General features: G+C 40.3%; 1 protein-coding gene across 1 annotated transcript; it reads left to right on the top strand.

Moving 5' to 3' along the window:
- The first annotated feature begins 1,167 nt into the window (after window positions 1-1,167).
- On the top strand, window positions 1,168-25,236 carry kng1 (kininogen 1). Its single transcript, XM_003225697.4, has 10 exons — window positions 1,168-1,507; window positions 4,511-4,621; window positions 6,609-6,693; window positions 9,909-10,081; window positions 10,741-10,848; window positions 14,112-14,193; window positions 15,539-15,696; window positions 17,758-17,865; window positions 21,103-21,201; window positions 24,232-25,236. Exons 1-10 carry the CDS (start codon window positions 1,319-1,321, stop codon window positions 24,739-24,741), a joined length of 1,623 nt encoding a protein of 540 aa, XP_003225745.1. The 5' UTR covers window positions 1,168-1,318; the 3' UTR covers window positions 24,742-25,236.
- The last annotated feature ends 273 nt before the right edge of the window (window positions 25,237-25,509 follow it).

Here is a 25,509-nt window from a genome sequence, read left to right as displayed (position 1 = left end):
TCACAGCAACCCAAACTCTGTATTTTGTCTTGATTCAAAACTGTTTCTCTATCACAGCCAAGTGTTTCCTGGATATGTGAGAATTTGCATGTTTCTCTTCCTGGTGTAAACCTAATGCAATATCTACCAGACCAGAGAGCTTTTCTTGCCATGGTTAACAGATTATATGCAAAGCAAAGCATCTTGGGATTGCATTGACACTAGACTGACTGCTCCCTAAGTTCTATTGCTGTCATGACTTGTGAAACCAATTCCTTTGAAGATTGCAAGAGCAAAATGCAAAGCTCCCTTATTAGAATAGATCCTTAAGTTTCAGGTCCTCTATAATACAATATAGTTGTTCTTTATCAATGTTAGCAAGGTGGCTGTGATTCTATATAAGAGTTGAGTAGCACAAACCAGGCAACCTTTGTCTTACGTTATGCAATCCTCATACTGAATGACAAAGTTGCACAACAGAGAGCACAACCAATATTGCAACTAAATGCACTATATCTTGCATGCACATCCAATGCTCATCACATATGCATCACAGGCATAACTGCATGCCCAAAGACACCACATGTACAAGTCAGTTTTTGCAATCATGGATTGAATGTGAGCATTCTACAGAAAACATTATTCTAGCCCTTAAATAAGTTTGAATCTGTTTGAAATATAAGTAACATCCACTTTGTGGCTTGCATGTATAAGAGGTTGGCAGTTTTGGCCTTCCAAATCTTGCTAGAGTGCAGTTTGTAGACCACAACGAGTTTGCTATGGAGTATAAGGAGAACCAAAGTCCAGTCATGCTTTCCCTATCTTCGAAGCTTAGAAAAGGGGTTTTTTGGACAAATACTACCTGAGGTTCTGGGAGTTGTTATCCAAAAAGTAACTTTCTCAAGTTGTGCTACAAATAGACAATCAGTTAGATAAAGACTCAGGCTCTAAATCCTCTTATGTTCAGATGCATGACAAATTTTGAAATCCACTCATCTACAAAAAATTTGACAATTTTCAATATGTGACCATGAGTTGGCAGGATACGTTCTGACCGTGACATGCCAAGGTTTGTCCTGTAACAGGTGGACAAACTCGGTGTCATAATAGTATAGGGTAAAAAAAAAAGAGAGAGATGTTTGGATAAAGCCAAAGGGTTATTTACACGGCACACAGGATATGAGACATGTCCATCAAGCCCTGCTGACCGCTTTCAGTTTTTCCGCCATCTCATGAGAACAAGAGCAGTTTATTCTGAGTCTACCACTGGTATTTTGAGGAATCCCTCTTCTCCTCATCCTCAATTCCCAGGTTACAGAGGGACTGTCTTTGTCCAGCTATGGAACTCTTTATTCTGTTAGTCCTCACTTTTTGCTGTTGCCAAGCTGTGCCTCTCGAAGGCGAGGATGCCGACTGTGACAGCCCCGACGTCTTCAGTGCTGTGGACCTAGCAGTGAAGGCACACAATGAAGACCAAAAGCATGGCAACCTATTTGCACTAAGAGTGATCCTTGCAGCCCGTAGAACAGTAAGTACAAAAAAATCTATGTATAGGTCAAATGTGTGAACCTTTCAAATTAGCAACTTGTGGCACAAGAGAAAATTCCATAGCTGTTACTGGAACAACTTTTAGAATGTGCCACCATGAATGCTCACTGGGGTCAATTTCATTTGCTGACATCAAGTTCAAGCACCATGGCAGAGAGAATAATTTTATCTCTTCCCAATCCTACCCTTTAAAAACCCCAAAAATGATGCAATTGTGTTGCTGATTCCAATGTAGCTTTATATCATGTATTTCTAACTAGTTTTATGAGTTGTGTTTTAATCTGTTTCTGTTCTGCACCATGATCCATAGGGAGAGGCTGGAATAAAATAATAATAATAGTAACAACAATAATTATATTATATTATATTAACTTTGCATTACCTATATTTACACAAGCTTGGACATTTGATTTTAAAAAGGAATGCATTGTGTAACTAATTACAAACACACATTGCGTTACTGTTGCCATTTATATTACTACTTATATTAAAAGGTAAAGGTTACTAGTCATGTCTGACTCTGGGATGTGGTGCTCATCTCCATTTCTAAGCTTTTTCATTTTTATTTTTCAATTTTATTTTGCTATATTTGGGGGAGAAAGCCCCTTAGTATTGATAAGGCAATGGCATATAGTTTTAGAAACTCCACTCAGAAATCCTTTCAAAACACCATTTAAAGGTTAACATTAAAAGTAGGTAGTGATATTTACTACATCAAACAGGCAACATCATTCACACTTGCCACATTACTTTTTAAATGTGACTTAATTTCACTGTCATTACCCAAAATGGCAAAGGGCACATGTAACTACATTAACTGTTAACATTTATTTTCAGAGAAGAATACAGTAATAAGGATGATGAGAGGCATGGAATGCAAAATATCTGAGGAAAGGTTGAAGGAGCTGTGCATGTTCAGCTTGGTGAAAAATAGAAGACTAGAGTGACACTGTTTAGATGCTTCAAAACTGTTACAGAAAAAAGGCAATCCTATTTTTATGTTTTAAGTTACAAGATAATAGATTTCAATTGAATAAACCTGTAAAAGAAACAAGGGAATTTTGGAAATAAATATTGTAATTGGCTGGTCTGGGATGAAGGGATAGCACTAGATGATGGGTAACAAAAGGTAAATAATATGAGTATGTAATATAGTTAGAGTGTGAGAATACTATAGGAGCTATGATATACATAAGTCTGTACTGCAAATTTGTTAAAGAATGTACAAGAAATTTTAAGTACCGAATATGTAAAATTCACAATTATTCAATAAAATTTATTTTTTAAAAAACAATTGAACATTAGATGGAACTTGTGAAATTGGTTCACTTGATATTAAGTTGAAAGGGCTGTTTTATATTACAGAGCAGAGAGTCCTGCTGGTCTAATATATACCCTGTGAGATCTACATAAACCTAATACAGTAGAGTCTCACTTATCCAACATAAACGGGCCGGCAGAATGTTGGATAAGTGAATATGTTGGATGATAAGGAGGGATTAAGGAAAAGCCTATTAAAAATCTAATTAGGTTATGATTTTACAAATTAAGCATCATGTTATACAACAAATTTGACAGAAAAAGTAGTTTAATACACAGTAATCCTATGTAGTACTTACTATATTTATGAATTTAGCACCAAAATATCACGATGTATTGAAAACATTGACTACAAAAATGCGTTGGATAATCCAGAATGTTGGATAAGCGAGTGTTGGATAAGTGAGACTTTCCTGTAGATCTGTTTGGTACAAAACTGAGATCTGCTGATCAAAAAGTTATGTTTAGAGTATATCGCTTTCAGCTCCTATCCCTGCTCTTGCTGGAGGAATGAGTGAAAGACTGTATAGTTAAATAGACTATCTATGCTCTTGCAATGAACTGATTGCTCCCAGCAACAAAGAGTTGGAAGTAACATGTTACAAGTAGCCCATTTACCACACTATAAAGCAGCGGAGGAGTGCGAAATTAACTTGCTGGCATCCAGAGGCACAACCAGATTATATGTTTCCCTGGCAGTTAGCCAGGACATGGTGGCTGCTTCGGGCCGATTAGGAATTTTTTCCTCCTTTTGTGAGGGTGAGTGGGTTTCACCTACTTTATGCTGTCATGGAGATAAAGGCAATTGCCTAAAGGTGGTGGTGGTGTTTAAAACAGGTTGCCAAAGCAAGTGTTGGGGAAGTTGTGATTTGGTAATGCACATGCTGACACATTTTATGTTGGATGGGAATTTAGAATTTCTCCTGGGCATCAGGCAATCTTGGGTTTGGGAAGAATATCCTGTCCTTGGTGTTGGTTTTGGAGTTTTCCCCTTCATCAGGGGCCAAGACAGCTTGGGGCTTACACCCTCTAACTAACTTCCAGTATTTGAGCTGGACCTTTGGGAAATCATGTTTATCCAAGATTGCTATCTAGGGCTTTGATGTTTTGTCCAGGAGAGGCAGGGAGCTCAAGTCAGGGGTGATCAACAGCTCTCACATATCAAATTGGCTCCCTCAAATTTGATTTCCTTTCATCAAGAAACATTTAAATAAGTAACAATGAATGAAGTTGTCCTTAGTTTGTTCTTTTTCTGTTATCTGCTCCTACCTTAATTTGGACTTCATTCTTCCTGGTATACAAAATAGTTTTAAAATATCAAATAGAAGTCTAGCAACATCCAAACAAACACTCCAAATGTCCTGGTTTGGGCAGGGACAGTACAAAGTAATCTTCTGTCCTCCCACTTTCTCAGCTGCTTTCAAATCAAAACATCTCCATTTTTCTCTTCTATTATTTTTCTCTCCTGTGTTTCTCTCCTCCTGTGCTTTTCCTGCATGGCAGGGGGTTGGACTAGATGACCCATCTAGTCTCTTCCACCTCTATTATTCTATGATTCTATTAGTTTCACCCTTTGTTCTCAACTTATTTCAATTGCTGCAAACCGAGTTCAAGTTAATTTGCAAGTTCTTTGTGTTCTTATATCAATGCTTCTTTTTTCCAGGCAGGCCCTGGCAAAAATTTCCTCATCAAGTATCAACTCGCAGAAACCTCTTGTCCTCTCAAAGGAAGTGTTTCCTGGCAAAACTGTGAGTTCCTACCACCCTCAGAAGGAGTAAGTACCATTCCTCGCATGGCCATAGGTCATGTTGTCTGGAAAATAATGCTTCTTAAATCCTGTCTCCAACTCCCAGAATTTCCCACCCACATGGCAGATTCTGGGAGTTGTAATAAAAAAAATAACCTTTTCAAGGTCTGGTTGAACTCCCAGCAGATATTACTGTTTGCACAGTAGAGATCCAGTGTGGTGTAGTGGTTTAAGCACTGGTCTATGGAGATGAGGATTTGAATCCCTGCTCAGCCATGGGAAAATACTTTGTGAGCCTGGACAAGTACCACAATCCCAGCCTCTGTACAAAATGCTTAGGGTCAGCATAAAGTGGAAATAATTTGAAGGCACTCAACAACAAATAGCTGTGGAATAGATGAGAAGACCAGAGATAAAATTTTCTTTCTCAAGTCCACTATCTACAATTTTCAAGACCTTTCAAAGTCCCAATTGAGCATGGTTGCCATTGATGGTCTGTACTTGCCTGGTCCTGATACAAAGAAATCAGAGGATCTCGGGATTTGTGTAAAGAAGTCATATCAAGATACACTATAAAAATCAATTTTAAAAAGAGTAAATAGCCACCAAGGGGTATTTTTAAATGAAAACCTTCTGTCTGATGAAGGCTTAATGTTACTTATATGTGCCTTTATGCTGTTTCTAACTTATGGTAACCCTAAAGCAAATCCAACATGGTTATTTTTTGCAAAAGGAATTCAAACAGTGTTTGCCTTTGCCTTCTCCTAAGGCTGAGTGTGTGTAACTTGTCCAAGGCCACTCAGTGATATCTATGGTCGAAAGGGGATTTGAACCCTGATCTCCAGAGACGTAATCCAGCAGTCAAACCATTAGATCAAACTGGATCTTGCATTGATGTACAGTCCTTAAATTCATATAATAAAACAATAGAACATAGACAGAGCAAACTTCGGCTCTCAAGTCAGCACTGTCTCATGCTCTAAGATTTTTGGGCCAAAACTTTATTTATTTATTTATTTCCTATATTTCTACCCCTCCCTTCTCCCCGAGGGGACGGGAACTTGAGATTTAGAGATGGCTCCTCGCAATATCACAAGAAATGAGACCTAGTGATGCTATAAGAGTGATGCTGGAAGTGAAAGCTCCTGGTGATGTCCAAATTGGACACATTAACCATAGCCATAATTACACAGAGCATAGCATTTCATTTTCAAACAAAAATATTTGAGCACATAGTTTTCAAGAGGGTTCCTTCACCCTGAAAACTAGAGAAGAGATTCTAAGACCTCAGAGTCAGGCCCTGAGATCTAGGCACCCTAAATGAAATACAGTAGAGTCTCACTTATCCAACACTCGCTTATCCAACGTTCTGGATTATCCAATGCATTTTTGTAGTCAATGTTTTCAATACATCATGATATTTTGGTGCTAAATTCGTAAATACAGTAATTACTATATAGCATTACTGTGTATTGAACTACTTTTTCTGTCAAATTTGTTGTATAACATGATGTTTTGGTGCTTAATTGGTAAAATCATAGCCTAATTTGATGTTTAATAGGTTTTTCCTTAATCCCTCCTTATTATCCAACATATTCGCTTATTCAACATTCTGCCGGCCCATTTATGTTGGATAAATGAGACTCTACTGTACTTTAAAAATATGTTAAAATTCAAATGTCAGGAGGAGGAGCAGTAAAGCAGTAAAAGGATTTCAACCGAGACTTTCATCAAAGCATTGCCCTGCCTCATTCACTGAATTTGCATTGATGTTGTTTCCATTTCCAATGGTATCTGAATATTTTTCACTCCTTTCCCTGTCCTTTTCCTTAATGAGAAAAATCTATTAAGGAAAGTAGGGGAAATAAAAGATGTGAGCAAGGCACCTTATAAAATACTAATTATTACTAATTAGCTGGATGAGCATGGTGAAGCATGATTAACAAGTTGCAACATGATTCCTACTGCACACAAATGATAAATATGCCATCCTTTTGCTTGTTTCCCCTTATAGGACTCAGGGGAGTGTACAGCTGAAATTCACACCGATGATAGCCAAGTCTTTTCCAGTGTTTTCCAAACATGCAGAATTACCACAGGTATGTTTTGTAAATTAATGCTCAGTAAATATTCTCAATAGTAAAGCCATCACAAGGAATGTTTAAAAATTATACTGGTAAAAGTTATGCAGACTTCACTAAGTTGGGTTGAACTACATCTTTCACAATGTCCCACTAGCATAGCTACACTGGGAATACTGGGAAATGTAATCCCTTTGGAAGAAAGTTAAGGGAGAAAGCTCAAAGGCAGGATTACACATAACATTTAGAATACAAAAATAAAGACCACAAGTGATTAATGTAACTCTAAAGCAGATGATGAAGACACTGAAATAGTTCAAGATTTCCATCCCTTGGCTCTACCATTAATCAGAATGGAGATGTCTGTCAAGAAATTAGAACAATAGGACTTGGAAAGGCAGAGCTATGAAGGAGCTGGACAAGATTTTGAAATGTAAAGATGTAACAATGAAAACAGAATGGGTAAATCTTCCCAGATTTCAGTTAAAACAAGAGAATCTGAGTGGAGCAGAAGCATCTCCTGTTGAGTTGCGGTGAGTTTTTTTAGCTGTATGGCCATGTTCCAGAAGCATTATCTCCTGACGTTTTGCCGACATCTATGGCAAAATGTAAGTAGATCAATAGGTACCACTCCAGCGGGAAGGTAACGGCGCTCCATGCAGTCATGCCGGCCACATGACCTTGGAGGTGTCTATGGACAACGGCGGCTCTTCGGCTTAGAAATGGAGATGAGCACCAAACCCCAGAGTCGGTCACGACTGGACTTAACGTCAGGGGAAACCTTTACCTTTACCTTTTATGGCAGGTATCCTCAAAGGTTGCGAGATCTTGTTGACTTCAGACAAAAGGCGGACAAATCATCTTCTCCATCATCAATCAATCAAACATGAGTGAATTATCTTTCTTGGAGAGCCAAGAATGACATTGGGGGCGATTTCATCATATTTTGATTTCCTTCGCAGCCAAATCTTTTCCCAACAGGACTTTTTAAGTTAAAAAAAAAAAACTCCTCACCCTAAAATGGCCCAGAAAGAGCTGCAAATGTGGTGAGATCAACCTGATGGGTTAAGGGGTGACATTTAGGAATACAGTTAATTGAGATTTTGCAGACATTCCAGTGTGTAGTATGGCCCTCCAAAATTGCCTAAGGCTCCCTTATCCCCAAGTTTCCCATTGCTATCCTAGAGGATCTCAAGAGGACAAAAACTGCCCCCAAACCTACTGAAGTTTCTCACTCTGGTCATAGGCAACGGTCAGATGGGAATGCAGTTCTTTAACAATCAATATATATTCGATGTGAGGATCTACACAATATCCTTTGGTGACTTTATTATGTACTCATCTCAGGGCTGCCCGAGGAGATGCATAAATCTTGTGCCGGTGCTGCAGCAAGTTATGTTATTATGTCTGAACAAATCCCTCTCAGATTACTGAGAACATGGCACCACTCAAAAGCATCTCGGTTATCCTTCTTTCATCAATGTCTGAATTTATTTTATCCCTCCGCATGTTTCCATAGCTTGTTTTCAGGCATACATATAAGGCAATGGTGACACCTAGATGCCATTGTTCAGTATTAAATGGCTAGGATACATTTTCTACAGGGAGCTTTTCAAAGTTTGTTTCTAGAGTCTAACATAATCTGTGCACCACTGGGAAATGGATCTCTGGTTCCAAAATCTGGGAAATTCCTTGTATCTGGAGAAAATTTAAGTCATGAGCAGTCTTTCCTTGCCCCTCAGATTCTATTGTATGGAGTTTTCTGCATGAAAGAGACAGTGTCAATATTTTCATTAATTCACATGGAATGTTATGTATGTCAACCCTGCACATTTGTGGATTTAACTAGTGCAGATTATCTAATTTGTTGATATGACTAAAACGATCTCTCTAGGAATTTCCAGGCCACCTAGTGCAATTCTATGGGTCAGCTTCTGCCACACTATAGGGCCTACACATTGCTAGAAAGATTAAAAATGATGGATTTTTTATTCATGGTTTTTCCACGGTCACAAAGGTTTTGTGCCCCTAATCACACTGAATGTAGTTTGATGACTACTATACTACAAAAAGTACACATGGATTCTACACATGAGCAATATGCATTGTTCTAAATGTACTACAACTCCTGTTTATCATCATCATCATCATCATCATCATCATTTAATTACTTATTAATCGCCCTCCATCCACGATGCTCTAGGCGATTTACAAGATAAAATTGTAAAGGATAAAAATACATACATAAAAATATTAATAAAATTAACATAGATTAAAAGCTCTAGTAAAGAGCCAGGTCTTAAGTGCTAGGGTAAAAGGCCCTAACTCACGCATGGCTCTCATATAGGGCGGCAAGGCATTCCATAAGGCAGGGGCAGAAATAGAAAAAGCTCTGTGCCTGGTCCTCTCCAAGTGCACTTCTCTAGGACCCGGTACATAAAGTAAGTCTCGTTGGGATGGTCGTTGCGACCTCCGATGATGGGAGAAGGAGAGACGGTCCCTAAGGTACGATGGGCCCTGGCCGTAAAGAGTTTTAAAGGTCAGAACTAGCATCTTATATAAACCACGGTAATCGGTTGGAAGCCAATGCAGATGCTGCAGCACTGGTGTGATGTGGCATTTCATGGGTGTTCTTGTGAGTAGCCTGGCTGCCGCATTCTGAACAATACGGAGCTTTCGGGTCGTGGACATCAGAAGGCCAACATACAGGGTGTTGCAATAGTCCAGCCTAGACATGACCATGGCATGGATGACTGTTGCCAGAGCCTCATCAGATAGATAGGGTGCCTGTTGCCTCGCTTGTCGTAGATGGAAAAAGGCCTGTTTGCTGGCAGCAGCGACCTGAGCTTCTATTGTCAGCTGCGAATCTAAAACGACATCTAAGGCGTATGAAAACTGTCATCCAACAACATCAGAGACCAGCTATGTCCTGGGAATTGTTGCTGTGGGATAGAATTGTAAACTGGAGAGCAGGGAACTCATTGTGTTCTTTTACTTGCTAGATGCCATGTACAAAGATATCAATAGATAGATAGATAGATAGATAGATAGATAGATAGATAGATAGATAGATAGATAGATAGATAGATAGACAAGCAGACAGTCAGATAGTCAGACTTTGGCATTTGAGCAACTATATTATCAGTTTTATCTATTAGTACATTGCACAGTGATGTTGAAGGTATGTTACTTGCTAACTCTGGCATATTCTTCCATCTCTGCTTATTTTTCAGCCCCAGGAAAGGTGACCCGTTCCCATGCAAGATGCTTGGGATGCTGGCACACCATAAGCAGTAAAAGCGAGGAGCTGGTCCCCATTTTGAGGCGTGCCATATACCTTTTTAATAACGAAAGTGATCAGCAACCCCTTTTTGATGCTGTGGGAGTAGTACATGCTGCACGTCAGGTTTGTGTGAATCATAATGTTGTTGAAGTAGGCTCTTTGGGGTTCTTTAGGTGGTTGTCCTGGAACCTCTGTAGAGAAGAGAATGGATTCACTTTTCTCAGCACTTCACATTTTCTACTTCTCAACATTTTCAACATTTCAACAAAAAGTCATACATCAAAGCACAAGTAGCTGTGCTGGTGGTGACACCTTTACAATCTGTTCTAGGCATACAACATTTTCTATAATAAAGGTGGCTGCAGGGGGCCAAAATAAGCACACACACACACACACACACGCCAGTAAGAATTCTGCCCCTATGATTAAATTTTTCTTCGGTTCCCAAATTTCTAGCATTGCAGACAGTGAGACACTGGAAATCGTGCACATCTACAATTCACATATTTACTGTGTTTGCATTCCTTTGTTAAATGTCCCCAGCTCCCTTTTTTTTGAGTGGCTATATTTTATTTGTAAATGTTTAACCAAAGTTTGAAGTTACTGCAATACCAGAAATTTGGGGACAGAAGGATAATTACATTGAGGTCGCAAAATTCTGGTTAAGGGGGCCAACACTGTCATTTCTTTTTCTTCTCTGCAGCTAAATATCTGTTGAGCTCACCAAAGAAATAAGATATTTTAATTGATCACTTGTATCCTCTTCTAAACATCTCTTCTAGGTGGTTGCTGGTTGGAAATACAAATTTGAATATTGGATACAAGAAACAAATTGTTCCAAAGCTGATTTTGCAGATATGGCTCCTGAATGCAAAATCCTTCCGAAAGGTGTAAGTGAGCCTATTTATACATATTTACACATGTGTGTATGCCACATATTTTCTTGCAAAGATTTGTTCAGAGAACTGGAGAGGCTGAGGCTGAGAGAGTGGAATTTGCTCTAGATCACCAATAGATTTCCAAGACTGGGCAGAGATTCGAACCCTGGTCTCCATTGCCATAGTCCAACACTCAGACCACTAAACTAAGCTGGCTCACTCACTTCGAACTAGGCCGGATTGAACAGCTCAGTCTTACCATTTCAATACTTTCTGGTTCCATATGAAGGTGACCCCACAGTCTTCCAGATATTTGGGGGCTACATTTCCCACTATTCTTAACCACTGGCTATGCTGCTGGAAATTTCAGTTCAATAATATGAAGTCTATACAATTCTCTTGGGATTTTTTACCTGAGGCTTTTCCAGCAAACAGAAAAAAATCCTTCTCTTCTAGCAAAGAATGATTTCCTGCCAAACACACATATCTTATTTATGCACACCTCCTGTTGCTCAGAGAGGAGAGTTATTGCTGCCTGTCACCATTGCCAGTTCTGCCTCAATCTGGTGCCCTCCAGATGTTTCAGACTTCAATCCCTGACAGAACCAGACAGCATGATCTCTGCAAAGGCATAACAATATTGATACACACAGGATCAGGAAGAGTGCACAAAGCCGACCTTAATTGTGCCCAAAGACACATTAAACAATAGAAAAATAATACAGAAAGAATGGATTTGCCTTACCAAAGGTATGCATTAGCCACAAAATTGGCCAAATAGATCTGAAAATATTGGTTACGTATTTGAGAAGAAATGCAAGATGCCTTGATTCTTTTAGCAACAGATGATCCAAAGGGGATCAGCAAAAAAAAAAGTCACTTTCATTTGTATCTGCGGAGCTTTGAAAAGTTCCTTTTTTTACCACAACTTCAGATTTTTCTAACAAATACAGTCCTGGCTGGGCTGGACAATTCTGGAAGTTGCAGTTCAAAAAAGATAACATTTCCAGGTTCCAGTTCTCTAGCAACTAGTTTCACAAACCTCTTCAAGATAGCTCCAGATTGAGCATGTGTGTGACCATCAGCATCTTTAGATGTTGCACTACAACTCCCATGATCACAGATTAACAGCTGCTACATGTGGGAGGTTTTAGAATGGAGCACAAAGGTAGAAGAATAACTCCCTGTACCATCCAAAAGGAATCTATGCAACAAGTAACTCACTATAAGGACTTTTTTTTGGATGCTTGCCCAATAAATTACTGTGTGAAGTACCCTATACTTCACAATATAAGTCTAGAAATTTGAATTAAAAACCCCAAAAAACCAAGTCAACTTATCCACAGGTCAGTGTGAATATCATATCTTAACCTTTATATTAAAAAATAGGGTAGCAAAGGGCAAGAGCTTAGTCCATCAGGACAACCTAAAAGAAGCATCACTCCTATCTATTCTCACTGTAGAATGACCCTCGATTTATTCATGGGTCGTATCAGAATCCAAAATTTTGGCCCCAAAACTTGCCTTTGACATATATGGAGCTGACTTACACATGTCCACATACGATAAGTCACAGTTATTCACATTTCATTGCTTGGAGAAAATGAATTGGAGAGATTTCACCAAGGTTACAATATCAGGCTGGAGGTGTGGTCAGAAGTCATGTCTTAACTATTGGATTACAGCAGTTTCCTAGGGAATGTCTGATGCACAGCCAAAAGCACTTCAGGAAACAGCAGTCGAATAAGTCCACTTAACAGATAAAGAGATGCATTGGCATGGTTGCCAAAAGAAATAAAAAGACAGCAAGGAATTTAACTTCAGATAAAGATTTCCATTAAAAACAAGATGTTCAGTAATCCTCTCCAGTATGTATCTGCAACACAGTCAGTGGGAGAGAAGCATCAAGTAGAAACATCAAGAATATTAGACAAGCAAACAAAGCAAATACTGTAGCTATATACTTACATGCCAGCCAGACTTACCTGGAATTTACCAGCTTATGCGCTGTGAGAAAAACATCAGGTTTGCTTGCTCTTCCTTTGCAGGTTTTAATGTTCACTTCTTCCCTTTAGTGATTAGAGCCAGTATTTTAATTCTTACACAAAGCAATGCTGTTTACCGTTTTCAAGGAAGTAGCAGTGTTAGTCTTTTGCAGCAAAAACAACAGGCTTTAGATCCTTGAAGACTAACAAGTTTTATTTGATGCAAGCTTTTTATGAACTATAGTTCACAGATCTATAGAGAATTACCTCTGTTGCCAGGCATTCATACATGCTAACAGTAGGATAACTGAATTACTGAAGTGAAACGGAATGGAAGTATAAAAAGTACAAACATTTATGATAATCTTAACTTGGACTGGAAAAATATATTGAGGTGAGAACACAGACTATCTGGCATAGATGAGTTGCTTACCATGTGCATTTTGATGAAAAGTCAAATAGTTAAAGTTAAAGGAGACAGGTTACCATGATCGAACAGGGATTCAAGTCCTATATTCGCCAGAGCTGTGCTTAAAACTCTACATCACATTGCTTAAAACTCTATATCACATTAGCTCTTAGATTTTGCTTTTTCCTCTTCGATTTCTACTATTTACCATGCTGTCTGAGGAATTCTGGAAGCTGCATTTTTAAAAACACACACACACATTTTCCTAACTCTGACAAGTACTATTCACACTGCACTTACAGCATTTCCAGTCCACTTTAAATGGCTGTATCTTATAGAATCATGGAATTTGTAGTTTAGCGAGGTACAGTAGAGTCTCGCTTATCCAACATAAACGGGCCGGCAGAACATTGGATAAGCGAATATGTTGGATAATAAGGAGAGATTAAGGAAAAGCCTATTAAACATCAAATTAGGTTATGATTTTACAAATTAAGCACCAAAACATCATGTTATACAACAAATTTTATAGAAAAAGTTGTTCAATATACAGTAATGCTATGTAGTAATTACTGTATTTATGAATTTAGCACCAAAATATCATGATATATTGAAAACATTGACTACAAAAATGCGTTGGATGATCCAGAATGTTGGATAAGTGAGATTCTACTGTACTAACATTCTCTGTCACAGAATGCTAAATGCCCCATATAAACCGCAAAGGTGAGCCATGGTAGTTTTAAAGTGCTGTGATTGTTAGTATGAAAGACACCATTTGAAGTTTGACCTGTAAATACCATAAGACAGTGTTTGCTTTTGTGTTGACGATTCAACACTCTCCTCATCTCTCCTTTGCCTGTTTTTTTGTTCCCTTCCAGCACGTAGGCAGCTGCCATGTCGAAAGCTATGTGGACTTTAGAAACACAATTGTGAATGTTGAACAAAAGTGCGAACTTGAAGGTTTGTGATTGCTACTTCCTTAACTGATAAATGCTGTGTGTGCCCTGGCAAATTCACACTTACCTACTCGGGGTTGTTGGGGTTTTTTTGGGGGGGGGGGGGGTATGTCTCTTATGGTATGGTGGATATTTCCCCATTTCCCCATTAATGGCTTAGAAAGATCAGGGTTGATAATCTCCAGACAGTGGTTGGAGATGATGGAACTTGAAGTCCAACAATATATAGCTAACCTAAGCACGACTTTATCTTATCTGTTACTCACCAAAGCCGTTCTGTCTCCAGATAGCATAGGTATTGATGACAGTGTCTGGGGCTGATGGCATTTATAGGGTTCAAAAGCTCAGAAATGTTACGTTTTGACTACAACACCCAGAATTCCTGAGATAACACAGCTACTGGCCATCCTGAGTTAGGGGTTCTGGGAACTACAGTTAAAATAATCAATACTTCAAGCTCTCATTCCAACACATCTGAGGATACCATATGAGGCATTGTCTTGTGGAGATGTAATTAAAAGATAGGCACATTGAATTTCATTAATATTTTGAGAAAACTGTCTAAAAACCAGATTCCATCCAATCTTGGAAGCTAAGTAGACTCAGCTCTTATTAGTACTTGGGTGAGAGAATACCAAATAACAAGTGCTGCAGACTATATTTCAGAACCCTAACCCTAACCCAAAACCACCTCTGATTCTATGAAATTTTTGAACTCACTCTAAACTGACATGCAACTTATGCACACATATTTTTGAAAAGTGGATGTTGGAAATAAGTAGGGAAAGGCTATTACTGCCGCAACAGCTCTTTAACTGCACCCAAATATATGACTGTGTTCAATTCAATGGAATTAGGGGCAGTTATCTGTACTTAATATACATCATGTCCATGTGGTGTTTGGCCAGAATACCATATTTAGGAAGTAATTTATCAGCTTGATCTCTTACGGTCACAAATCAAAGTTAACTTGATCAACACAGAAATAACAAGTAAGAAATACTGGCACCTAGTGGCAGAATTTCAGAATGCAGATCCAAATTTCTTAATACAGGCATTCAAGATCAAAGTATTTTCATCAGTCCAGATTAGTTACTGCTTCAAGAATGATCTGGGGTAAGACAACCTTAGCAACACTGGATGTGTATACCAATGTCTATGAAGTGACAACAGACCATGTAACAGCATTCTAAATAGCATGGAACACTTCTCAAATAATGGATTTTAATACAATTGAACTTTGAGGAATGAATCCATATAATGAAAATAGCATGACATTCCAAACAGTCTGTAAATCATGAACATTCTTATATTTTGACAAAATATAATACTTCTGATTTTTCTTACAGTAGACACAAAGAAAAATTGCCCTGGTTGCCCAAGAACAATTCCATCGGATAGCCCACAGCTGAAGGAACCATTGGCAGCTATTGTTGAAAACTATAACACAAAATGCAGCAATGGATTCTTATACAGAATTACCAAAGTGACCAAAGCAACAGTCCAGGTTTGAACAATGATACTACTGTTCTATTTTGTTCTATTTCTATTTATCAGGCTTACATTGGGACACTATTTAATATTAGGGTGAAATCTAAGTTTGATAACTGTATAATGTGAAATAATGCTTAACAGGGAATAGTTTTCAGGGTTTGCATTGTTACGCTTTGATCTTGTGTTTTTGTGCATAATGATGTTTAGCATCGGACCCCTGGCCTTTAACCTGTGGGGTCCTGCAAGGTTCTATTCTTTCTCCCATGCTTTTCAACATCTTCATGAAACCTCTGGGTGAAGTCATCCGGAGTTTTGGATTTCGGTACTATGCGGATGTCACTCAACTCTATCACTCTTTTCCACCTAATTCCAACGAAGCCTCTTGTGTCCTGGGACAGTGCCTGGCCACTGTGGTGAACTGGATGAAGGCTAACAAGCTTAAGCTTAATCCAGACAAGACAGAGGTCCTCCTGGTCAGTCATGGGGTATAGGGTGGCTACCTGTGCTCGATGGGGTTACACTTCCCCTGAGGTCACAGGTCCGCAGTCTTTGTTGAAGCTTGATGCCCAGGTGTCAACAGTGGCCAGGAGGGTCTTTGTGCAGTTAAAACTTGTACACCAGCTGCAACCGTACTTTAAGAAGTCTGACTTGGCCACAGTGGTCCATGCCTTGGTTACATCTAGATTGGATTACTACAATGCGCTCTACGTGAGGCTGCCTTTGAAGACGGCTGGAAACTACAACTGGTGCAAAGGTCGGCGGCCAGGTTGTTAATAGGAGCTAGCTACAGGGAGCGCACGACGCCACTCCTGAAGCAACTCCACTGGCTGCCGATAATTTTCCGGTCCCAATTCAAAGTACAGGTCATGACCTACAAAGCCCTTAACGGTTCGGGCCCTGCTTATCTTCGTGACCGTATCACTCCCTACAAACACGGTTGGTGGGGATGAGGGAGAGGGCCTTCTTGGTGGTGCCCCCCCCAGTTCTGGCGCTCTCTCCCCAAGGAGATTAGATTAGCCCCCACCCTGTCCATATTCCACAAAGACTTGAAGACATGGATGTTTAAATGTGCTTTTGAACAATGGGTCAATTTGTAATTTAGCACCACTCAGTCCTAATTGTTTACTGTCCTGATAACAGCACTTTACTCCCACTCCTGTCCCTATCGTCTTGCGTCTTGCACATGCCCTGCCCTTCCCTTGCAATTTTAATAGTCCCACTTTCTATGTTCTGATCCTCACTGATGTATTTTATTATGGTTTATTCTATCGCTTAACTGTTTTAATTATCTTGTTGTGTTTTAATTTTTATATCTGTTAGTTGACTCCCACATGTAAGAAGCATTGGCAACGCTAATCCATGCAACAGTCACCACTAGGTTGGATTATTGTAACGCCCCTTATCCCGGCCTTCCGAAGACAAAAACCCAGAAGATCCGAATGGTCCAAAATGCGGGGGCCAGGCTTCTAGCGGGATCATCTATAAGATCCCATATTACACCGATTCTGAAACAACTGCATTGGCTACCAATAGAACATTGGATCTCTTACAAGATACTGATCCTGACATTTAGAGCTCGAAATGGCCAAGGACCATTCTATCTTAGGGACCGCCTCATTCCTTTTTTTCCATCAGTGGTCACCTCGATCCTCCCAGGAAAATCTCCTATACGTACTGGGCCCTAGGGAAGTATGCCTGGAAGTCACAAGGCGGAGAGCCTTTTCGACCTATGCTCCAATTCTGTGGAACTCATTGCCTCCATATGTTAGAGCAATGTCGGAGTTGCGACCTTTTGTAAAAGCACTCAAGACTTGGCTGTTTGGTTGTGCATTTAAGCAAATCAGATCTAATTTGCCAAATAGTCACTATTGAATGTTTTTATGTTGAATGTTTTTATATTGTGGAATTATATTTTAAATTGTAAGTCGCTCGGAGCACTCTGGTGGAGAGCGACTAATTAAGAAATAAAGTGAAGTGAAGTGAAGAAGTGAAGTAAGCCACCCCAAGTCCTTTGGGGAGATGGAGGCGAGTTATAAAAATAAAGTTATTAGTAATCATTCTGCTTGGATTTCAGATTGTGTCTGGAATAATGTATCGAATAGAGTTCCAAATCACAGAGACAAATTGCTCCAATGCTGAAGTTCATGAACTTAATGAAGACTGCATTGCTATGGAAAATAGTGTAAGTGACTTAGTACATAATTCTAAAATTTCAAAGAACTGCCAATAAGTTTAAATTGATTTTTTAAATGCCACAGTGAAATGTATATTAATATGTCAGATTTTACTTACCATACAGCTTTTCTGTTTTGTTTTAAACCTTTTGGCACAACAATCCTATGCGTCTGCAGCCAACAGGCCATCGGAGTTGTTCCGAGTTGTTGGGGAGCTCCTGCGGCCTCCCGAGACCCAGGGGCTTCCTGATGACTTGGCAACTCGGTGCAGCGATTTCGCGCACCATTTTGCAGGCAAAGTTGCTCAGATACGCCGTGAGTTGGACTCCAGCTTAACTGTAGTTCCAGCGGAGGTAACCGAGGTACCTGTCTGTCCGATCTTGTGGGATTCTTTCCGGCTTGTTCTTCCTGATGACGTGGAGGGGATTCTTGGGTCTGTGAGGGCAACCACTTGCGCTCTGGATCCTTGTCCTTCTTGGCTGGTTAAGCTGGCCAAAGATGGGTTGTTGGATTGGTTTGTGGCTATTATAAATGCCTCCTTGGGTCAGGGGTCAGTTCCATCCTGCTTTAAGCAGGCAGTAGTAAAACAATTACTAAAAAAGACCTCTTTAGACCCATCTGTATGTAACAACTACAGACCAATTTCCAACCTCCCATTTTTGGGCAAGGTTCTGGAGTGGGTGGTTGCCATGCAGCTCCAGGAGTTCCTCGATGACACTGATTTTCTGGACCGCTCGCAGTCTGGCTTCAGGCCTGGGCACAGTACCGAGACGGCTTTGGTCGCCTTGGTGGATGACCTCCGCAGGGAACTGGACAGGGGGAGTGTGACCCTGCTGGTTCTCTTGGACATCTCAGCGGCTTTCGATACCATCGACCATGGTATCCTTCTGGGGAGGCTCTCTGGGATGGGGCTCGGTGGCACGGTTCTGCAGTGGCTCCAGTCCTTCCTGGAGGGCCGCTCCCAGATGGTGAAGCTGGAGGACACCTGCTCGGACCCCTGGCCATTGACCTGTGGGGTCCCGCAAGGGTCTATTCTATCCCCCATGCTATTTAACATCTACATGAAACCTCTGGGAGAGGTCATCCGGAGTTTTGGAGGGTGTTGCCATCTCTACGCAGATGACACGCAAATCCACTACTCGTTCCCATCTGACTCCAAGGAAGCCCCTCGGATGCTGAACCAGTGCCTGGCCGCTGTGGCGGACTGGATGAGGAGGAACAAGCTGAGGATCAATCCTGACAAGACAGAGGCCCTCCTGGTCAGTCGCGCGTCGGATCGGGGTATTGGGTGGCAACCTGTGCTGGACGGGGTCGCACTCCCCCTGAAATCACAGGTCCGCAGTTTGGGGGTCCTCCTGGACTCAGCGCTGACGCTTGAGGCTTAGGTGTCGGCGGTGGCCTGGAGGGCCTTCGCACAACTCAAACTTGTGCGCCAACTGCGACCATACCTCGTGAAGTCTGACTTGACCACAGTGGTGCATGCCTTAGTTACCTCTAGACTGGACTACTGTAATGCGCTCTACGTGGGGCTTCCCTTGAAGACGGCCCGGAAACTACAATTGGTCCAGCGCTCGGCTGCCAGGTTAATTACGGGGGCGAGTTATAGGGAGAGATCTACTCCCCTGTTCAAGGAGCTCCACTGGCTGCCTTATATTTTCCGGTCCCAATTCAAGGTGTATACCATCACATATAAAGCCCTAAACGGTTTGGGACCCACCTACCTTCGTGACCGTATCTCCTACCACAAGCCTACACGATCCCTTCGCTCATCAGGGGAAGCTCTCCTGTCCCCACTCCCGATATCCCAGACCCGCCTTGTGGGAACAAGGGAGAGGGCCTTTTCTGCTGTGGCCCCCCGATTGTGGAATTCTCTGCCCGCGGAGATTAGGCAAGCCCCCACACTAGCAGCCTTCAAGAAAGACTTGAAAACATGGCTCTTTTGCTGCGCTTTTGGAGAGTAACCATTTTATATTTCTTTTCCGTTGCTCCCTCTAATATCTATCCTCCAGAATACCCCACTCCCTTATGATCCTGTTCGCTGTGGTTTTTATTTTTATGTCTTTCTCACCCCGAGTTTTAACTTAATGTTCATGTGGTCTGCCCTTGTTTTTATTGTCTCCTTGTTTTATTTTGTAATGGATATTATTTACTGTATTGTTTATTGTATTGTGTTGTGCTGTTCTTTTATATGCTGTTTACATTGTATTGTTTTGGGCGTGGCCCCATGTAAGCCGCCCCGAGTCCCCATTGGGGAGATGGTGGCGGGGTAGAAATAAAGTATTATTATTATTATTATTATTATTATTATTATTATTATTATTATTATTCACAAAGTCCTCTTGAGTTCAGGACTCACTTCCAGGTAGATGGGTATAGGATTACAGTGCAATCATGTATATACGTACTCAAAAGTAAGTCCCAATGTGTTCAGTGAAGCTTACTCCCAAATAAGTATAGATAGGTTAATATAGATAGGGTTTGAAATGGATAAGACTGCAGCCTTAGGGCCTCTCCACACAGCCATATAACCCAGAATATCAAGGCAGAAAATCCCACAATATCTGCTTTGAACTGGGTTATCTTAGTCCACACTGCCAAATATTCCAGTTCAAAGCAGAAAATGTGGGATTTTATTCAGCTGTGTGGAAGGGACCTTAGACTCTTCATTATGTCACAGCATTGTCTTTTCAGTACAATTTCAAGTAACACAGCCAGCATGTAATAGCTGTTGTATTAGGTTTTAACTTGTTGAATTAAATTTACTCCCTCTTCACAGAAAAAATCCATTAATTTGTAAAATAAATTAACATTTTGGAACAATATGTAAAGTAACATCCCATTTGCTTTATTGTAGACTTTCATTGTCAAAGGATATTAATGCCTAAGGTCTGAGTTGTAATATGTTTTACTACACTAAATACTTACAGAATTGCAAGATTTTAAAAGCCTGCAATTGTTTCATTAAAAAAACCTGTTTTTGACTTTAATGTTAAGTTACTACTGAAATAATAGATTTTTAAGTTTAAGAACTGTTTTAGAGAACAATCGTACTATATAGAATGTATTTCCTGAGATCATTAAGGAAGGTGATATTTAAAAACAATGTTATGGAGGAAGAAGAAAAAATGAAGAGCGTGTCCAACATGGACATAGAAAGATGCTACCAGTTTTCATGTCAGAGTTCCATTTATTATTAGATGCCCTTATTTTGTTTTATATTGTGTTTGTGCTAAATTTTGAAACAGGAATCGTTGCAGTGCTATGGCTCTGCATGGGAGAAGCCCTGGCAGCCAAAAAGCGAGGTTGAAGTCACATTCAAATGCATGGAGAAAGCATTTAACACGGTACGAAATGCACCCCTCCTAGCCTCCCCCCCCCCCAAAAAAAAACCCTGGAACACTGCACATAATGTGCCATGTGTGATTCAAGAAAGATCTGTTCCCAAAAACTTAGGAATGAAACTAATCCATGTCATATAATGAAGAATTAAAGTGGAGAATTTACAGAAGTATGTGGTAAAGATCTAATGAAGATCACAAACTCAGAGATTCAGATTAAACTGATCACCAAACAACTCCTTCAAAAGCTTTTGGTTGCATTGTGAGTTTCCCACAGGCCAGTGTAGAGTAGAAATTGTTATCATAAGAGCACAAAAAGATGCTAAATTCTGCTAGCATTTCAACAGTTATGTGGCTATATAGGGCCAGTGTGGTGCAGTGGTTTGAATCCTGGAATCTGCCTCTGGAATTGTTGTTGTTTATTCGTTCATTCGCTTCTGACTCTACGTGACCTCATGGACCAGTCCATGTCAGAGCTCCCTGTCAGCCGTGGCCACATGCAGCTCCTTCAAAGTCAAGCCAGTCACTTCAAGGATACCATCCATCCATCTTACCCTTGGTTGGCCCCTCTTCCTTTTTCCTTCCATTTTTCCAAGCATCATTCTCTTCTCCAAGATTTCCTGTCTTCTCATTATGTGGACAAAGTACTTCTTTATCTCTAATATCCTTTCCTCCAGTGAGCAGTCGAGCTTTATTTCCTGGAGGATGGACTGGTTGGATCTTCTGGCTTTCCAAGACACCCTCAGAGTTTTCCTCCAACACCACAGTTCAAAAGCATCTCTCTTCATTTGCTCACCCTTATGGTCCAGCTCTCGCATCCATAGTTTATTATGGGGAACACCATTGCTTTAACTATGCAGACCTTTGTTGCCAGTGTGATGTTTCTACTCTTCACTATTTTATCGAGGTTGGTCATTGCTCTCCTCCTAAGAAGTAAAGGTCTTCTGATTTCCTGGCTGCAGTCTGCGTCAGTAATCTTCGTGCCTAGAAATACAAAGTCTGTCACTGCCTCAACATTTTCTCCCTCTATTTGCCAGTTACCAATCAGTCTGGTTGCCATAATCTTGGTTTTCTTGATGGTTAACCACAACCCAGCTTTTGCACTTTCTTCTTTCACCTTGGTGATAAGGCTCCTCAGCTCTTCCTCGCTTTCAGCCATCAAAGTGGTATCATCTGCATATCTAAAGTTGTTGATGTTTCTTCCAGCACTTTTAACTCCAGCTTTGGATTTATCAAGCCCCACATATCGCATGATGTGTTCTGCATACAAGTTAAATAGGGAGGGTGAAAGTATACAGCCCTGCCATACTCCTTTCCCAATCTTAAACCAGTCTCTTGTTCCGTGGTCTGTTCTTACTGTTGCTACTTGGTTGTTATACAGATTTCTCAGGAGACAGACAATTTGACTTGGTATCCTCATACCACCAAGAGCTTGCTACAATTTATTATGATCCACACAGTCAATGGCTTCTGAACAGTCAATAAAACAGAAAAAAATGTTATTCTGAAACTACAAGACCACGGTTCAAGTCCATGTAAACTCACTGGGTGACATTGGGCAGGTCACATTCTCTCACGGCCCTTCCACACAGCCATATAACACAAAATATCAAGGCAGAAAATCCTACAATGTCTGCTTTGAACTGGGTTGTTTGAGTCCACACTACCATATATTTCAGTTCAAAGCATAAAATTTAGGATTTTATTCAGCTGTGTGAAAGGGACCTCAGAGGGAAGCAAAAGCAAACTTCTTCTGAACACATCTTGCAGTTATCCTGTGATAATGCCACCTTGGGATTACTGTGATTTGAAAATGAGTTGAAGGGACAAAACAACAAATCTGATTACATGAGACATGTGGGCCTCACTAGCCACTAGGTAAATTTCATACTATAGAGCAGCAGCTTTCACCATTTAGTTATTGTTTTTGAGGTGTAAAGAATAATAAAACAGTAGTTATTTTAACACTGTCACTCTAGAGACCTTGAATTTATAATACTAATTAATGGCTTTTAAAATAAACTTTCCCAAGTTCAGCTTTTAACCAGAAAGCATTCTGCTTATCTATAGCTCACTGCAACTCTGTACAATTATTACTATAAACTATGTTTACTATTATCATAGTCACTGCTGCCTTGATTAATTATTTATAAAGGCACCAAATATGCACCCATGTTCAAAGCAGCAAATACAGCAAAAGGAAAAAAGCACACAAAATTCAAAAAAAAGGAAGAGGTTGGAAAAGTAGCCAAGTATGGCTAGCAAGTATGCTGACTACAGGATTCAGGAAGTTGTAATCCCAAATCCTAGAAAAAGAAAAAATGTAGTATAGTTGAGCTCAAGAGACAAGGGAGAGACTTAGTTGTTTTCTGGGATTTAGGGAAATTTTTAAAAGTTTTAAACCAAAGGCTGAAAATATCTGGTCAAAAGGCTGGTGATTTACCACAACCTGACACTATTGATCAGATCTAGCTTTCAATTTCAGCCAGTGATAATTATAAGGAAAAGGTAAAGGTTTCCCCTGACGTTAAGTCCAGTCGTGACCGACTCTGGGGGTTGGTGCTCATCTCCATTTCTAAGCCGAAGAGCCGGCGTTGTCCATAGACATCTCCAAGGTCATGTGGCCGGCATGACTGCATGGAGCGCCGTTACCTTCCCGCTGAAGCGGTACCTATTGATCTACTCACATTGGCGTGTTTTCAAACTGCTAGGTTGGCAGGAGCTGGAGCTAACAGCGGCCGCTCACGCTGCTCCCAGGGTTTGAACCTGGGTCCTTTCAGTCTCCAGCTCAGTCCTTTAACGCACTTCGCCACCGGGGCTCCTAATTATAGCAGAAGATAAAATGTGGACTGCTAAACGGAAATTAAATCCTAATAAGACAATATCTTCATTGTACATTTCACAATATAAATTTCATTCTTGATTGGGAGTTACTTTAAGTGTTGTTTTTGCATGTTATTATATATTCTTGATGTCTAGGGTGGCTTTAGAAATTTCAGTTTGCTAAGTAAGCATATTATTACTGTGGTTTTTTAGGCACTTTTGAGGAGGCCTCCAGGCTTTACCCCTTTCCGAAGTGCTGCGATGGCTACTGAGGAAAATACCCAAGTATGTGGACATAGACATGGCCATAAAAATGGACATAACAAAACAAAACCTAAGTCGTCTGAGGACTTACAGGAAGATGCAGACAAACATGATGAAAGCTTACCTACAGCTAGTACTTCAAACCCTCTGAAGCAAGAAGACATTACAGCAAGAAGTCCAGGTGAAGAGTCTGTTGGGTTCCCATCTCCAGACAGCATTGTGCCTTCACTTTCTCTTTTTGAGCGACTGCCAGATCTGCCCGAACCTCCTGCTCCAAAATGTCCAGGAAATCCATGGAAACCTATTATACTTCCCCCGACATCTCTTCCAGATCCGGGTGATTTTGCACTTGAAGATCTTCTACCTAGTGAAGGCGATGTGGTCGAACCCAAGGAAATATCTGCAGTCGCGATCCAGCCAGTGGCTGCAGATTTTGATCTTGCAGATGCTCTGTATTGAATCAACACCCAGTTTATTTCTTCAGGAACTCCTGCAGTGGTTAAGGTGAAAACATTAATGGGACTGAGGTTGCAACAGAAATAGGAAATGCACAAGGCATATTTTAAAATTCAGATAGCAATTATATCTGTTTCACAAGATGTTTCAGGTGGTCTACTTATTATCGATCTCTGTTTAAACATGTGTGTCACTTTTAATTTTGTACTAAAAATAGGGGGGGGGGGAGTGTTAAAGCAGATTTTACAAGTTCCCAGACTGCTCCAGAGTTAAGTTTTGTCTGCAGCCTTTGTTGGCCAGCCATTTTCTGAGATAATTTAAACTGCAAACTCTGATGTCTACTTGTTAGTTTTTTTCCTGCTATGTTGGAAATAATCTGATTTCTCTGGTAGAACTATAGCAAACGTGAAATGCATATATAATCCACTCTTTCTGTTATGCAGTAAATCTAGCTGTACCCGCTTCCTTGGCTCTAGCAAATAAAAATCAAGCATCAAACATTATGGTATTAAAGATCACTTAATAGGGAAAACAGCTGAAGACATGGCCAAAAACAACTATTTGTGTCACACCTGGCCCCTTGGCCACTAGCTTAAAGAAGGTCAAAAGAATATAAACATGAAATGTCATCAAATGATAGATCCTCAACCTCTTCTTGTGCCCTACAAATACCAACAATGTCGATTTTTCATCTAGGCCTGAACTATCAATATGTTATATCCCAAAAAAGAGCACAGACATACAATTTTCTAGGACTGCATCAAATATTCT

The sequence above is a fragment of the Anolis carolinensis genome, chromosome 3, assembly GCF_035594765.1.
Source record: "Anolis carolinensis isolate JA03-04 chromosome 3, rAnoCar3.1.pri, whole genome shotgun sequence".
NCBI lineage: Eukaryota > Metazoa > Chordata > Lepidosauria > Squamata > Dactyloidae > Anolis > Anolis carolinensis.
The sequence above is the reverse complement of the archived record's forward strand: the minus strand, read 5'-3'. Positions and strand labels throughout refer to the sequence as shown.

Bases quoted from the DNA above. Each gene is read 5' to 3' on its own strand.
- kng1 (XM_003225697.4), top strand. From the start codon at position 1,319: ATGGAACTCTTTATTCTGTTAGTCCTCACTTTTTGCTGTTGCCAAGCT. The intron at 14,194-15,538 runs GTTTGTGATTGC...TTTTTCTTACAG, and splicing joins ACAAAAGTGCGAACTTGAAG to TAGACACAAAGAAAAATTGC. The intron at 17,866-21,102 runs GTAAGTGACTTA...ATTTTGAAACAG, and splicing joins GCATTGCTATGGAAAATAGT to GAATCGTTGCAGTGCTATGG.